The sequence below is a fragment of the Lithobates pipiens genome, unplaced genomic scaffold (assembly GCF_037356315.1).
Source record: "Lithobates pipiens isolate NorthernLeopardFrog02 unplaced genomic scaffold, aLitPip1_a1.2 Scaffold_6, whole genome shotgun sequence".
Lineage (NCBI taxonomy): Eukaryota > Metazoa > Chordata > Amphibia > Anura > Ranidae > Lithobates > Lithobates pipiens.
Window position 1 is genome coordinate 10,671,501 of NW_027507881.1, and position 17,339 is coordinate 10,688,839.

The following is a 17,339-nucleotide window of genomic DNA, read 5'->3' on the forward strand; positions in this document are numbered from 1 at the left end:
CAGGTGATGTGGCAAGTGATGTGGCAAGTGGACAATCCACTTGTGGCAGGTGACGTGGCAGGGGACGTGGCAAGGGACGTGGCAAGTGGACAATCCACAACTTGTGGCAGGTGATGTGGCTGGTGACGTGGCAAGTGGACAATCCACATCTTGTGGCAGGTGACATGGCAGGTGACGTGGAAAGTGGTGTGGCAAGTGGACAATCCACAACTTGTGGCAGGTGATGTGGCTGGTGACGTGGTAAGTGGACAATCCACAACTTGTGGCAGATGGCATGGCAGGTGATGTGGAAAGTGGACAATCCACATCTTGTGGCAAGTGACGTGGCAGGTGATGTGGCAAGTGACGTGGCAAGTGGACAATCCACAACTTGTGGCAGGTGATGTGGCAAGTGATGTGGCAGGTGATGTGACAAGTGGACAATCCACATCTTGTGGCAAGTGACGTGGCAGCTGACGTGGCAAGTGACGTGGCAGGTGACGTGGCAAGTGACATGGCAAGTGGACAATCCACATCTCGTGGCAAGTGACGTGGCAGGTGATGTGGCAAGTGACGTGGCAAGTGGACAATCCACAACTTGTGGCAGGTGATGTGGCAAGTGATGTGGCAGGTGATGTGACAAGTGGACAATCCACATCTTGTGGCAAGTGACATGGCAGCTGACGTGGCAAGTGACGTGGCAGGTGACGTGGCAAGTGACATGGCAAGTGGACAATCCACATCTCGTGGCAAGTGACGTGGCAGGTGATGTGGCAAGTGACGTGGAAAGTGGACAATCCACAACTTGTGGCAGGTGACGTGGCAGGTGATGTGGCAAGTGACGTGGCGGCTGACGTGGCAAGTGGACAATCCAAAACTTGTGGCAGGTGACGTGGCAAGTGACGTGGCAGGTGACGTGGCAAGTGATGTGGCAAGTGGACAATCCACAGCATGTGGCAAGTGACGTGGCAAGTGGACAATCCACAACTTGTGGCAGGTGACGTGGCAAGTGAACAATCCACAACTTGTGGCAGGTGACGTGGCAAGTGACGTGGCAGGTGAAGTGGCAAGTGACGCGGCAAGTAGACAATCCACAACTTGTGGCAGGTGATGTGGCAAGTGACGTGGCAGGTGATGTGGCAAGTCACGTGGCAAGTGGACAATCCACAACTTGTGGCAGGTGATGTGGCTGGTGACGTGTCAAGTGGACAATCCACAGCTTGTGGCAGGTGGCATGGCAGATGACGTGGAAAGTGGACAATCCACATCTCGTGGCAAGTGACGTGGCAGCTGACGTGGCAAGTGACGTGGCAAGTGGGCAATCCAAAACTTGTGGCAGGTGACGTGGCAAGTGATGTGGCAAGTGGACAATCCACAGCTTGTGGCAAGTGACGTGGCAAGTGGACAATCCACAACTTGTGGCAGGTGACGTGGCAGGTGACGTGGCAGGTGACGTGGCAAGTGAACAATCCACAACTTGTGGCAGGTGACGTGGCAAGTGACGTGGCAGGTGATGTGGCAAGTGACGCGGCAAGTAGACAATCCACAACTTGTGGCAGGTGATGTGGCTGGTGACATGGAAAGTGAACAATCCACAGCTTGTGGCAGGTGGCATGGCAGATGACGTGGAAAGTGGACAATCCACATCTCGTGGCAAGTGACGTGGCAGCTGATGTGGCAAGTGACGTGGCAAGTGGACAATCCACAATTTGTGGCAGGTGACGTGGCAGGTGATGTGGCAAGTGGACAATCCCCAACTTGTGGCAAGTGACGTGGCAAGTGGACAATCCACAACTTGTGGCAGGTGCCGTGGCAAGTGACACGGCAAATGCAAGTGTACAACTGCTCTCTATGCTGCTGCTGCTCACTCTGATCAAAATAGCAGAAATAGTTAAAAAAAATGCTTTGAGAGCTTGGGGAGGGTCTACATGATGTTATCTTTATAAACGCGTCTAAACGCAAACGCGTCTAAACGCGTCTAAACGCGACATGCAAACGCGGCAAAACGCGCGTTTCAGCTTTTTTTTAACAGAGGTTTCATCTGCGTCTCGTGTGCATGAGGCCTTAGGGACGTTGTCCTGTTGAAAGATTAACCTTCTCCCCAGTATGAGGTCCAGAGCGCTCTTTTCATCAGGGATGTCTCTGTACATTGCTGCATTCATCTTTCCCTCAATCCTGACTAGTCTCCCAGTTCCTGCCGCTGAAAAACATCCCCACAGCATGATGCTGCCACCACCATGCTTCACTGTAGGGATGGTATTGGCCAGGTAACGAGCGGTGCCTGGTTTCCTCCAGACATGACGCTTGCCATTCAGGCCAAAGAGTTCAATCCTTGTTTCATCAAACCAGAGAATTTTGTTTCTCATGGTCTGAGAGTCCTTCAGGTGCCTTTTAGCAAACTCCAGGTGGGGCTGTCATGTGCCTTTTATGGAGGAGTGGCTTCTGTCTGGCCACTCTACCATACAGGCCTGATTGGTGGAGTGCTGCAGAGATGGTTCTTCTGGAAGGTTCTCCTCTCTCCACAGAGAAAGACTGGAGTTCTGTCAGAGTGACCATCGGGTTTCTTGGTCACCTCCCTGTCTTTGACCCTTCTCCCCCGGTCACTCAGTTTGGCCGGGCGGCCTGTTCTAGGAAGGTCCTGGTGGTTCCAAACTTCTTCCATTTACGGATGATGGAGGCCACTGGGCTCATTGGGACTTTCAATGCTGCAGAAAAGTTTCTGTACCCTTCCCCAGATCTGTGCCTCCATACAATCCTGTCTCGGAGGTCCACAGACAATTCCTTGGACTTCATGGCTTGGTTTGTGCTCTGACATGCACTGTTACCTGTGAGACCTTATATAGACAGGTGTGTGCCTTTCCAAATCATGTCCAATCAACTTAATTTACCACGGGTGGACTCCAATCAAGTTGTAGAAACATCTCAAGGATGATCAGTGGAAACAGGAGGCACCTGAACTCAATTTTGAGTGTCATGGCAAAGGCTGGGAATACTTATGTACATGGGATTTTTTATTCTTAATAAATTTGCAAAGATTTCAAACAAACGTCTTTCACGTTGTCATTATGTTTGTAGAACTTTGAGGAAAATAATGAATTGAATCCATTTTGATATAAGGCTGTAACATAACAAAATGTGGAAAAAGTGGAGCTCTGTAAATACTTTCCGGATGCTCTGTACTTGTATGGAAAAGTCTCCTGTTCTCTTTGTATTGCTTCCTTTGTGCAAAATCCCTGGTGTTCCTGCCAGTCCCTCTGCTTTCCTATCAAAAAATGACCACACTAGGCATGAAAGCACAGCGTGGTCAAGTTCTTTAGCTTTGTTGGGAACTCAGCCTGCTCTCCTCCAATGATTAAACTTATCCTGACAACCCGAACACCTTTTATACTCTGGAGCTCCTGCTAGGTTTTGCTTCTAATCCCCTTGTGGAGGCTTCCATTTGTAGATGGGCATTTTATGGTTACACAACCTGGTCACATTGCTATAATCTTTTTATATGGACTATAAACTGAAGGACGTCTTAAAAAAAGATTGTGGAACGAATCATTTGAGTTTCCGTTATTTGTTTTGGGGAAATTTACTTTGATATACAAGTACTTTGGATTACCAGCATGTTTCTGGAACGAATTCTGCTCACAATCCGAAGGTTTTACTGTATAGCATAAAAACTAAAAACCGCAGAGGTGATATCAAATACCACCAAAAGAAAGCTCTAATTGTGAGGGGGGGGGACAAAAAATGTATTTGTGTACAGCGTCGCACAACCGGGCAAGTGTCAGTTAAAATATTATAGTGCCGTATCCCCAAAAACGGCCTGGTCATGAAGGGGGGTAAACCTTCCAGAGCTGACGTGGTTAAATAGCGCACACAGCAAACACATGTATTAAAGCAAAAATTTCTTTCTTTGGAACAGCATGGGCCCAATTAACTATTTAACCACTTGCTTACTGGGCACTTAAACCCCCCTCAGTCCCAGACCAATTTTCAGCTTTCAGCGCTGATGCACTTTGACAATTGCGCGGGCATACAACACTGTACCCAAATGAGATTTTTATCATTTTTTCCCCACAAATAGAGCTTTCTTTTGGTGGTATTTAATTACAGCTCGGAGTTTTATTTTTTGCTAAACAAAAAAAGATGCAAAAAAAAATAAAAAATCATGTTTAATAGTTTGTTATAAAATTTTGCAAACAGGTAATTTTTCTTCTTCATTGAAGTGCGCTGATGAGGCGGCACTGATAGGCTGCACTGGTGGGCACTGATAGGCATAGTTAAGGCGGCACTAATAGGCACAGATAAGGTGGCACCGATAGGCACAGATAAGGCAGTACTGATGGGCACAGATAAGGCGGCACTGATGGGCAAAGATGGGCACGGATGGGTGGCACTAAGGGGCACTGATAGGTACCACTGATAGATGGGACTGATAGGTGGCTCTGATAGATGGCACTGCTGGGCGGCACTGATGGGCACTGGTAGATGACACTGATGGGCACGGATATGTGGCACTGGGGTGCAGCACCGTTGTTGAGGCAGATTGTGGGCACTGATGGGTGGCACTGTGGGCACTGCTTTATTCATGAAGTGGCACTGGCAGGGGGCAGGTGGGCACTGGTAAGCTGGCTGTGATCGGGACTGATGTCCCGATCATGGCCGCCGGTGATCGGCTCTTTTTTTTTCCCCTCGCTCTGTCAGCGCGAGGAGGAAAAATAGCCGATTACCGGCTCCGTTGTATCACATGATCAGCTGTCATTGGCTGACAGCTGATCACGTGGTAAGGGGTCGGGATTGACCCCTTGCTCGGATCCGTGATGAGGCGAGTTTAGTAGACTCGCCAATCACAGAGCGCGCCGCGCACGCCCCTCAGGGGGCGCGCAGGCCGCTCGTGCACGGGACGACGTCAATAGACATAGTCCCGGCAAAGGAGGTCCGCGCTGTAGCCGTCATTTGGCTATAGCGCGGATCTCTAGTGCTTAAAGGGGTTGTAAACCCTTGTGTTTACTATGCATTAAGGTGAAAAAACTTCTGCTAGTCACTGCCCCCCCCCCCCATTTTACTTACCTGAGCCCCTTTATCTCCTCGGTGGGGACGTGCTGTCCCTCTCTCCACGGGGTCTCAGCGCTTGATTGGATAGATTGATAGCAGCGCGGCCATTGGCTCCCGCTACTGTAAATAAAATCCAATGACGCGTGGACGGGGCCGAGTCTGGCATTAGTGTCTGTGGACGCAAATGCTGGACCCAGGAACGCACTCGCAAGAGCGCTTCTCCTAAGGGGTTATCTGATGTGGGGAGGATCTGCGAGAGCCGCCGAGGGACCCCAGAAGATGAGGTTCAGGGCCACTCTGTGCAAAATGAGCTGCACAGTGGAGGCAAGTATAATATGATTGTTATTTAAAAAAATAAATAAAAAAAAACATCCTTTACAATCACTTTAAAGCTAAATCAAACCTACAAGGGCGAGTTCAGAGGGTGGTGATAAATGGGGAATACTCAGAATGGTCAGTTGTGGGTAGTGGGGTCCCCCAGGGTTCTGGGCTGGGACCAATCCTATTTAATTTATTCATAAACGACCTGGAGGATGGGGTAAACAGCTCAATCTCTGTATTTGCAGAAGATACTAAGCTAAGCAGGGCAATAACTTCTCCGCAGGATGTGGAAACCTTGGAAGAAAGTCTGAACAAATGAATGGGGGGAGGGGCAACTACATGGCAAATGAGGTTCAATGTAGAAAAATGTAAAATAATGAATTTGGGTGGCAAAAATGTGAATGCAATTTATACACTGGGGGGAGAACCTCTGGGGGAAATCTAGGATGGAAAAGGACCTGGGGGTCCTAGTAGATGATAGGCTCAGCAATGACATGCAATGCCAAGCTGCTGCTAACAAAGCAAACAGAATATTGGCATTAAAAGGGGATCAACTCCAGAGATAAAACGACAATTCTCCCGCTCTACAAGACTCTGGTCCGGCCGCACCTGGAGTATACTGTCCAGTTCTGGGCACCAGTCCTCAGGAAGGATGTACTGGAAATGGAGCGAGTACAAAGAAGGGCAACAAAGCTAATAAAGGGTCTGGAGGATATTAGTTATGAGGAAAGGTTGTGAGCACTGAACTTATTCTCTCTGGAGAAGAGACGCTTGAGAGGGGATAGGATTTCAATTTATAAATACCGTACTGGTGACCCTACAATAGGGATAAATGTATTATTTTTGCGGAAGGGAGTTTAACAAGACATGTGGCCACTCATTAAAATTAGAAGAAAAGGTTTAACCTTAAAAGAGGGTTCTTTACTGTAACAGCGACAAGGATGTGGAATTCCCTTCCACAGGCGGTGGTCTCAGCGTGAGGCATCGATAGTTTCAAAAAACTATTAGATAAGCACCTGAACGACCACAACATACAGGGATATACAATGTAATACTGATATATAATCACACACATAGGTTGGACTTGATGGACTTGTGTCTTTTTTCAACCTCACCTACTATGTAACTATGTTTTAACATAAAATTGAGAAGAAAATATTTACTGAGAAAAAGAAGCTGCAGCCTTTACATCACATACTATTCAGTAAACAAACCTGAACGGATTAAAGGATCCGGAACTTCTGTGAAGCCGAGCAGTTTAATAGGGGTGCCCATCCATACTGCTTGTAGTGGAATCTACAACAAAACAGGAATGCAAATATATTTTTGAAGGACTCGCCTCATGTAATTTACATAAAAATTCTTATTTCTGAAAAAAAAAATATTGCCAGCGATGTGCATGAGAGCAGCGGCTCTCCTTGGTCTCTCTCTCTCCTCATTGGCTCACAGCACCAGGAGCCATTGGCTGCTGTCAAACAAAGCCACTGAGCCAATAAGGAGACATTGGAGGAGGGGGGGGCGGGGTCAAGCCATGCCCTGTATGTGAATAGACACACACAGAGTGCAGATCGCGAGTGAGCCTGCCCAAGATTACCCATAGCAGGCTTGCTATTGGGTGAACTCCATAGGGAGGAGGAGGAGCCAGGTCTGCCGACAGGGGACCCAAAAAGGAGTATGGGGGCTGCTCTGTGCAAAACCATTAAACAGAGCAGGTAAGTATCACGTGTTTGTTGTAAAAAAAAAAAAAAATTCAACCTTTACAATCACTTTAACCACTTCCCGACCAGCGCACGACGATGTACGTCGACAGAATGGCACGGGCAGGCATATTGGCGTACAGGTACGTCCAATATTCGATGCCGCCCTGCCATCGGGAGCGCGCCGCCGGCGGCGCGCTCCCGAGCTGGTCGGGACCCCCGTGAGTCCGGTCGCGGGACCCGCGGACTCGATCGCCGCGGGCATCCCCGTGATCGTCTCACGGAGCGGCCGAATGGAGGAAATGCTGTGTAAACAACATTTTTCCATTCTGCCTAGCAACTAGTGACGCTGATCTCTGCTCCATGTGATTGGAGCAGAGATCAGTGTACACTAAATGAAAGCCCAACCCCCCCACAGTTAGTAACACACCCCTAGGAACACTTAACCCCTACACTGCCACCCACTGGTTAACCCTTTCACTGCCAGTGTCATTTACACAGGAATCACTGCATTTATATAGCAGTGATTACTGTATAAATGACAATGGTCCCAAAAATGTCTGATGGGTCCCCGACAATGTCGCAGTCACAATAAAAATCGCAGATCGCCGCCATTACTAGTAAAAAAAAAAAATAATAAAAAAAAATTATTAATAAAAATGCTATAAAACTATCCCTATTTTGTAAACGCTATAACTTTTGCGCAAACCAATCAATAATCGCTTATTGCGATTTTTTTTACCAAAAATATGTAGAAGAATATGTATCGGCCTAAACTGAGGGAAAAAAAATGTTTTTTTATATATTTTTGGGGGATATTTATTATAACAAAAAGTAAAAAATAATGCGTTTTTTTCAAAATTGTCGCTCTATTTTTGTTTATAGCGCAAAAAATAAAAACCGCGGAGGTGATCAAATACCACCAAAAGAAAGCTCTATTTGTGGGAAAAAAAAGGACGTCAATTTTGTTTGGGAGCCATGTCGCACGACAGCGCAATTGTCAATTAAAGCGACGCAGTCCTGAATCGCAAAAAGTGGTCTGGTCTTTGACCAGCAAATTGGTCCGGTCTGCAAGTGGTTAATATATATTTTCAATGTTTTATCTTTAAATCTACAGTGGGGAGAATAGATATTTAAATCCCTGCAGATTGTGTAAATTTGCCCACTTACAGAGAAATGAAGGGTCTATAATTTTTATCATAGGTGTATTTTAAATGATAGAGACAGAATATCAACCAAAAATACAGAAAAAAAACAAAAAAAAACACACGATACAAATGTTATAAATTGAGTTGCAGTTTAGTGAGTAAAATAAGTATTTGATTCCCAAGCAAAACATGGCTTAGAACAATGTTTCTCAAGTCCTCAAGGCGCCCCCAACAGGTCATGTTTTCAGGATTTCCATTATTTTGCACAGGTGATTGGATCAGTTTCACTGCCTTAGTAATTATCACAGCCGTTTCATCTGAGGGAGATCCTGAAAACATGACCTGTCAGGGCGCCTTGAGGACTGGAGTTGAGAAAGGCTGACTTATGCCGCGTACACACGATCGAACTGTATGACGTACTTAGTCCGTCATACAATCCGACGGACAATCCGGCGTACTTTCCACTGAACAGACTTGACCACACACGGATACACAAACAGTCCGACGAAACCTTGCGCGATGACGTACAGCACGTACGACGGGACTAGAAATAGGAAGTCCAATACACTGCAAAGCACCCTTTGGGCTCCTTCTGCTGACTTTGAGTTAGTGGAAGTTTGGTTAGAGACGATTCGCGCTTTTATTTTTATTTATTCTCGAATTGGAATATTAATCATAAGATGAGGATGAATAAAGACATTTGTGATAACTCTGTGTGAATATAAGCAGCAAAGCAACTTCACTTTTCTTGCATTATGAAGAAGAAAAGAATGTGCTATATTAAAAAAAACACAAAATTAGCAGCATGACGAATATGCTAGCTTCAATACGAACACTAGTTTTACAAGACCGATCGCTTCCGCCCTGTAAATCCTTTCTGGGCATGCGCCATTCTTAGTCCGTCGGACTAGCATACTGACGACCGTATTGTCCGCTGAAACCAAAGTACGACGGAAAGATTTTTGTGCAAACCGAAATTCTTAGTACTCCGGACTGCACGCTGAAAAAGTCAGCTGAAGCCCACACACGAGCGGATTGTCCGTTGAAATGTGTTTCAACGGACTAAGTACGTCATACAGTTCGACCGTGTGTACGCGGCATTAGAACTTGGTGTATGTTAGAAAATTTTGGGTTAATTGTTGAGTGATAAAAGTTTCTGAAAAATACTTGAAACACATGAATGTTATATGTAATTATTGTTAGTTTCTGAGAGCCGGTTCACACAGGGGCGACACGACTTCCAGGACAACTTTGTGAGGCAACTTGGAGACGACTTGAACACGACTTAGACACGACCTGGGGCGACTTACAACGCGACTTTAAGTCGCCCCAGGCCAGGCGAATTTTGCCGTGGCCAAATCAGAGAATGAGCTCTGAAGGGGGAACTCCACGCCAAATTTATGAAGCGGCGACAGAAGACCGGGCCAGAGCTGATAATTCCGTGAGAGTCTCCTCCGTATAGATGGAGATATGACTTGTAGGCGACCTCCATTGAAATCAACAGGTACCGGTCGCCTACAAGTCAGATAGAAGTAGTACAGGAACCTTTTCTGAAGTCTGGGCGACTTCAGTAGTGTGCATTAAGACGGCTCTCATTCACTTACATTGCTTTTTAAATGTTGTCCGACCTGAGGCGACTAGGGGCGACCTGAAGTCGGATCTGAGTCGCCCCTGTGTGAACCGGCTCTGAAGGTCATAGAACACACAAGGACAGAGGACAGAGAGAGGTCGTTTTGCCGTTTAGGTACTTCTATTCTGAGTTACTATGTCAGGAAAATGGGTGGAGTTATGCTACTTATCTATAGACTGAAGCCATATAAGAATGGGTGTTATTCTAGGAAATGCTGACATTACATTATGAAACAGTATAAGAATGGTTAAGGGTTGTATGGTAGTTAGGAAGGGAGGTGGGAAGAGAGAGAAGTAACCCTACACTTTGGAGAATGTAACATCTGATATCCCTTCCTCCTTCTGAGGCCATCACCATACCATGTGTTACCAGATGCCATTATTGTAAGTCTTTACTAGGGATGAGCTCCGGCGTGTTCGCACGCTCCACGTGAAGAGCCTGCCAGGAAGTCTGCGCAGCGCTGCGCTAATCACAGGCAGTGAGACATTTCCCGATCTCTGCAGGACAATGTCTCACTGCCCGTGATTAGCACAGCGCCAACTTCCTGGCGGGCTCTGCGCGTGGAGTGTGCAAACATGCCGGAGCTTATCCTTAGTCTTTACTTACCTTTCTGAACAATAAACAACCTTTCTTGAAGTATTGTACGAACAAACGATTCTTCAATTTTTACTAAGAAACAAATTCCTAAAAGTAAGTTGGAAATGCGGCCTTGGATATATATAGACAGACACATATCTCCTCTACACACCCTCTGGGAGAGACGACACCGACATATTTATACAAAGACTTTGCTATTCACCCAGAAACGCCCTCGAGAAGATCAGAATACCAGAATATGTATTTTTACTACATTTTTCAGTGGAGAAGCCCTTGTTGGGAAGCACGGAGGTCAAACGTTTCTTGTAGTTGGTGATCAGGTTTGCACACATCTCTGGAGGGATTTTAGTCCACTCTTCTTTACAGATCTTCTCCAAATCCTTATGCCGCGTACACATGACCGGACTTAGACGGACAAGGTCCGACAGAATGAATCCGTCAGATATAACGATCGTGTGTGGGCTCCAGCTGACTTTTTCTCCCCCAAAAGTCAGACGGACCTAGAAATAAAGCATGTTTCAAATCTTTTCCGGACTCGAGTCCAGTCGAAAAATCAGTTCGTCTGTGTGCTAGTCCAACAAACAAAAACCGGCACTATGGCAGCTATTGGCTACTGGCTATGAACTTCCTTATTCTAGTCCGGTTGTACGTCATCACGTTCGAATCCGTCGGACTTTGGTGTGCTTGTGTGTGGCCAAGTCCGTTCAATTGGAAAGTCCGTCGGGAAGACCGTCGGACCTAGTTCGTCGAAAGGTCCGGTCGTGTGTACGCAGCATTAGGGTTTCTTGGCTGTCGCTTGGCAAGTCGAAGTTTCAGCTCCCTCCATAAATTTTCCATAGGATTAAGGTCTGGAGACTGGCTAGGCCACTCCATGACCCTAATGTGCTTCTTCTTTAGCCACTCCTTTGTTGCTTTGGTGGTATGTTTTAAGTCATTATCATGCTGCAAGACCCATCCATGACCCATCTTCAGTGTTCTGGCTGAGGGAAGAAGGTCCTCATCCAAGACTTTACAATACATGACCCCTACGTCCATTGGCCCCTCAATGCGGCAAAGTCGGCCTGTACTTTTAGCAGAGAAACATCCCCAAAGCATCAGGTTTCCACCTCTCTGCTTGACTGTAGGGATGGTGTTCTACCCTGTTTCCCCTAAAATAAGACCTAGTGTGATTGTCGGTGATGGCTGCAATAAAAGCCCTACCCCCCAAATAAGCCCTAGTTAAAGTCCTTGTAGGTCTTCTTTTCAGGGTAGGGCTTATTTTTGAGGAAACAGGGTAGGGCTTATTTGGGTGGTAGGGCTTATATTGCAGCCAACACCGACAATCAGGCTAGGTCTTATTTTAGGGGAAACAGGGTAAGCCCTTGTACACATGGTCGGACATTTCTACAACCAAATCCGTCGGATTTTGCCCGTCGGATCTTGTCCGAAACTGTTGCATACACACGGTCGGACAAAGTTGTCGTAAAATCCGATCGTTCAGAACGTGATGACGTTATTTCGTTACGATGGGACTACGTTCAGGCTAGTAGCCAATAGCTTTGATGTAGGAATTTGATCTGAGCATGCGTGGCACTTTGTCCGATCAAAATTCTCTACACATGATCGGAGTATGTCCGATCGAACCAGTTGGTCGGAAAATATTTCCAACATGTTGTAAAATTTGGTCCGACGGATATTCAGACGGAAACAGTCCAATGCATACCACACACACTTAGATTATCCGACAACACGGTCCGATAGGACACATTCCGACGGATTCTCCAACCGCGTGTACAAGGGCTTAGGGTCATAGTCAGCATTTTTCCTCCTCTAAACACGGTGAGTTGAGTTAATGCCAAAGAGCTCAATTTTGGTCTCATCTGATCACAGCACTTTCTCCCAATCCTTCTTTGAATCATTTAGATGTTCATTGGCAAACTTCAGATGGACCTGTACATGGGTCTTCCTGAGGAGGGGGACCTTGTGGGCGCTGCAGGATTTCAATCCATGGTAACTGTGATCCCAACTTGTTTAGTGACTGTGGTCCTAACTGCCTGGAGATCATTCACAAGCTTCTCCTGTGTAGTTCTGGGCTGATCCCTCACTTTTCTCATGTTAATCCTCACCCCGTGAAGCGAAATCTTGCCTGGAGCTCCAGACAGAGGGCGACTGATGGTTATTTTGTATTTCTTCCATTTGCGAATAATCGCTCCAACAGTTGTCTCCATCTCATCAAGCTTCTTGCTGATGGTCTTGTAGCCCATTCCAGCCTTGTGAAGGTCTATATTCTTGTCCCTGATGTCCTTTGACAGCTCTTTGGTCTTGCCCATGATGTTGAGGTTTGAATGGAAGAAAGAGATTCTATGGACAGGTGTCTTTTATACACATAACGAGTTGTTGTTAGGAGCTCCTTCTTACATTGACAGGACTAATCTGTGTACCACATGAGCACATAATGTAGCCAGTCTGTGGGAGCCAGAATTGTTGGTTGGTAGGAGATCAAATACTTATTTTACTCACTGAACTGCAACTCCATTTATAACATTTGTATCGTGTGTCTTTCTGGATTTTTGGTTAATATTCTGTCTCTACCATTCAAAATACATCTATAATAAAAAAAATGATAGACCCTTCATTTCTTTGTAAGTGGGCAAACTAAAAAAAAAAAAAAAAAAAATCTGCAAAAAAAGTGATCTCCATCATCCAGTAATCCACAAGAAAAAAATTATTATTTTTTTTTTTACTTGCACATGATTGGTTTCAAATTGAAGTAAACAACCTATTTGCCCCAATAAGACCCAATATCTCAACAGTTTTTAACCACATGGCAAAAAGTCCTTTATCCCAATAGGAAGTCTTTGTTCCAGTGATCATCGATCTTCTGCTGCTCCTTCACTGTCCAATCAGCAAGTTGAGGGTGAAAAGAAGACACCCCTGTATATTGCTTCTACAGTCTATATTTGTACTAAAACTGGAGTTAGTACTTACCGGTAACTCCTTTTCCGGTGGTCTTCCAGGACAGCCCTTGAGAGATGGAGCTCCTCCCATCGACACAGGAAACACATTGCCACAGTTCAAAAGGCGGTCCCTCAGGTCCCTGGTCAGTCATTCACCAAGAACCGAAGGATGGAACTGAAAAACATATAAACCATAACAGGTAATAACATTAGTACATCACTATAATCAAATAAAGGGTGGGATCGTGCTGTCCTGGAAGACCACCGGAAAAGGAGTTACCGGTAAGTACTAACTCCAGTTTTCCCAAGTGTTCTTCCAGGACAGCCCTTGAGAGGATCCCCAAGTACTTACCAGATTAGGGGGGGACCACGGCCTGGAGGACTTTCCTCCCAAAGGCCTGATCCTGACTAGACATTAAGTCCAGTCGGTAATGCCTTGTAAAGGTGGAAAAGCTTGACCATGTGGCTGCTTTACATACCTGCTCCGGGGTGGCACCAGCTCTTTCTGCCCAGGATGCAGACAACGCTCTTGTGGAGTGAGCTTTAACACCCTCAGGAGGATCTCTATTCAAGGCCTTATACCCCTCTGCTATAGCTAGCCTAATCCATCTAGCTATGGTTACTTTTGAAGCTTTCTGTCCCCTACGCTGTCCGGAAAAAAGGACAAAAAGGGAGTCTGAGATTCTGAATGGATTTGTTACTTTAAGGTATTCTAGAATACACCTCCTCACATCCAATAAATGAAAACGTTCCTCTTTCTCATTTGCTGCATTTTGACAAAATGAAGGGAGGACAATATCTTGGGACCTATGGAAGCTAGATGCTACCTTTGGTAAGAACCCAGGGTCTGTCTTTAGTATGACTCTGTCTTCTAGGATCTGTAGAAAAGGTTCCCTGATGGAAAAGGCTTGGATTTCACTGACCCTACGGGCTGAAGTGATTGCCACCAGGAGTACTGTCTTAAATGTAATAAGCCTTAAGGAGGCCTCTGAGATAGGCTCAAAGGGTGACCCCAAGAAAGCTTTTAGTACAACTGCTAAATCCCAGGATGGGACTTTGGTGATTCTGACTGGCTTGCGTCTAGCGACTGCCTTACAGAATCTAGCGACAAAAGGATTTTCCTGTAAGCGTTCATCTAGGTACACACTTAAGGCAGCTATCTGTAGCTTAATAGTACTTAGGGTTAAACCCTTGTTTACGCCTTCCTGTAAAAACTGTAGAATATTAGCCGTATTTATGTCACGGCTATTCAGCCAGCTATTAAATTTTTTCCAGACTTTTTTGTAAATAGCCCTCGTGACTGGTTTGCGACTCTGTAGTAAGGTCGCAATTACCTCATCTGTCAGGCCCTTACTCTTTAAGATTTCCTCTTCAGTAACCACGCTGAAAGCTTCAGTGTGGCGACCTGTGGATGGTAAAGGGGTCCCTGCGACAGGAGGTCCTGTCTGTAGGGAAGCCTTAGAGGCGGACAATCTGTCAATTGTAGCAACGTTGTGAACCATGGTCTCCTGGGCCAAAAAGGTGCTACTAGAATCAAACAGGTTTTCTCCTTGAGGAATCTTGCTAGGACCCTCGGAATGAGATGAAGAGGGGGAAATGCATACACCAGACTGAAAGTCCATGGAGTTTGCAAGGCATCTACAGCCAGGGGCTGATCTCCTGGGTTTAGCGAGAAAAAATTTGGAACTTTTGCATTCTTTTTGTTCGCAAAAAGGTCTACCTCTGGTTTTCCCCAGTGAGTTGTTATGAGATTGAATGCCTCTGGGTGTAAGGACCATTCTTGGTTCGAAATCTTTTGTCGACTCAAGAAGTCCGCCGTGTTGTTCAGTTCCCCTTTCAGGTGAACTGCAGAAATAGATTCCAGATTGGCTTCTGCCCACTGGAAAATGCGTCTGGCTACCAACATCAAACGAGGACTTTTGGTACCTCCTTGTTTGTTTATGTATGCTACAGCCGTCGTATTGTCTGAACGGACCTGTAGATGGTGACCCTGTATTGTGGGGTGAAAAGCTAGAACAGCTCTCAGGATTGCCGTTAGCTCTTTCCAATTGGAAGAGAAACATTTCTCCTCCGGGGTCCACTTGTCCTGGACCCAGCTTGAGCCTAGGTGGGCTCCCCAGCCCCAACTGCTCGCATCCGTTGTTAGTGTTGAAGTGATAGGAAGGACCCAATGAACCCCTTTGTTTAGGTTCTCCCTGTCCTTCCACCACCAGAGGGAACGTTTTATCTTTGAGGGGATCGATACCTCCTCCTCCAGATCTCTGCCCTTTAATTGTTCCAACAGAAATCCCTGAAGGTCTCTCTGGTGGAACCTGGCCCATTGTACGGCTGGAATGGCCCAAGACCGACATTACTTCCCTCACCGTACATTTGGGGCTGCATTGAAGAAAAGATATTCTCTGCCACAGATTCAAAATCTTTTCTTCCGGCAGTATAATTTTCTGATCTACAGACTTGATCCAGTAACCCAGATACAGGATCTCCTGTGTTGGGGTTGTCTTGGATTTCTCCTGACTGACAATCCACCCTAATCGACTCAGGTTGAGTTGAGTCAATTCCAGATCCTGAGAAAGACGACTCTGAGTGGGCTGTTAGGAGCAGATCGTCTAGATAGGGGATAATTGAGACTGATTGAAGCCTCAGTGGAACTAAGGCCTCTCCGAGAACCTTGGTAAAGATTCTTGGAGAGGATGATAGACCGAAGGGGAGCGCTCTGCACTGAAAGTGGTAAACCTTTGTGTCTATCTGCACTGCCATCCGAAGGAATTTCTGGCATTCCTCCCTTATTGGAATATGCAGATAAGCATCCCTTAGATCCAGGGTCGCCATAAATATCTCTTTCTGCAGGAGATTCTTTATGGAATAAATGGACTCCATCCGGAATCTCTTGTAACGGATGGAGCGATTCAATGGTCGGAGGTTCATAATTAGCCTGAATCTCCCTGACGGCTTTTTTACCACAAAAATGTGCGAGTAAAAACCGTCTCCTTGTTCCTGAATAGGGACTGGTGTCAATACCTCTTGATCCACCATTTCCCCTATCAGTAAAGGTAAGGCCCTGGCCTTTTCTGAGTGACTTGGAAGCTTTGTCACCAGAAATTTGGAAGGAGGGCTGCTGTGGAATTCCAGCGCATGACCCCTTTTTATTATGTTTAAGACAAACTCGTTCGAGGTTGTCTCTTCCCATTGTGGAAGAAATTTGCTTAATCTTCCTCCCACAGGAACCCTGACGTCACTGGGGTTTGGGATCCTGATTGGGGCGGCTAAACAGTATGCCCCCTTTTCCTTTCCCTTTATGTCCCGACCAATGTTTTTTGGGGGTTGAACTCTTCTCTGATTTAGAGGGTTCCTTAAAGGGACGAAAAAATTTTCTTTGAAAATTTTTCTTTTTTGCGGGAAAGGTTTTCTTTTTATCCGCCGTCCTTTCTAAGGCGGAGTCTAATTCAGGCCCGAAGACTAAGTCTCCTGTAAAAGGGACGCTGCACAGGCGGGTTTTAGACGCCGTGTCTCCCCCCCAAGTTTTCATCCATATTGACCTCCTAGCTGCCACTGAAAGTGCTGCTGACTTGGCCGTAAATTTTACGGAGTCCGTGGAGGCGTCAGAGATGAAACTGGTGGCCTTAAAAAGCATAGGGAAGGATTTCAGAAGCTCCCCCCTAGGAGTGCCTGCTTTTAAATGTTCCTGTAGTTGTGATAACCAGAACTCCAGGTTTCTAGCTACACAAGAAGTGGCTAGAGCTGGTTTTAAGCCTGCCATAGAGGCATCCCAGGCCCTCTTTAAAACAATGTCTGTTCTCCTGTCCATGGGATCTTTCAGATGGCCCATATCCTCAAAGGCCAGATCAGCCTGCTTTGAGATTTTGGACAGAGGGGCGTCTAGTTTAGGATTTTTATTCCAGACCGCCTCTGGGCTCTCATCAAAAGGGAACCTTCTCTTAAGGGATTTAGGAAAGAAAACCTTTTTATCTGGTTCCGACCACTCCTT

At 46.1% G+C, this 17,339-nt stretch overlaps 1 protein-coding gene across 2 annotated transcripts in view; it reads right to left on the reverse strand.

Moving 5' to 3' along the window:
- LOC143958225 (methionyl-tRNA formyltransferase, mitochondrial-like) overlaps positions 1-17,339 on the reverse strand; it is a 43,916-nt gene that overhangs the window by 5,465 nt on the left and 21,112 nt on the right. For both annotated transcript variants that reach the window (XM_077467724.1, XM_077467725.1), the window contains exon 7: positions 6,561-6,642. In XM_077467724.1, the coding sequence (XP_077323850.1) occupies positions 6,561-6,642 (82 nt within the window). The remainder of the gene's footprint in view (positions 1-6,560; positions 6,643-17,339) is intronic.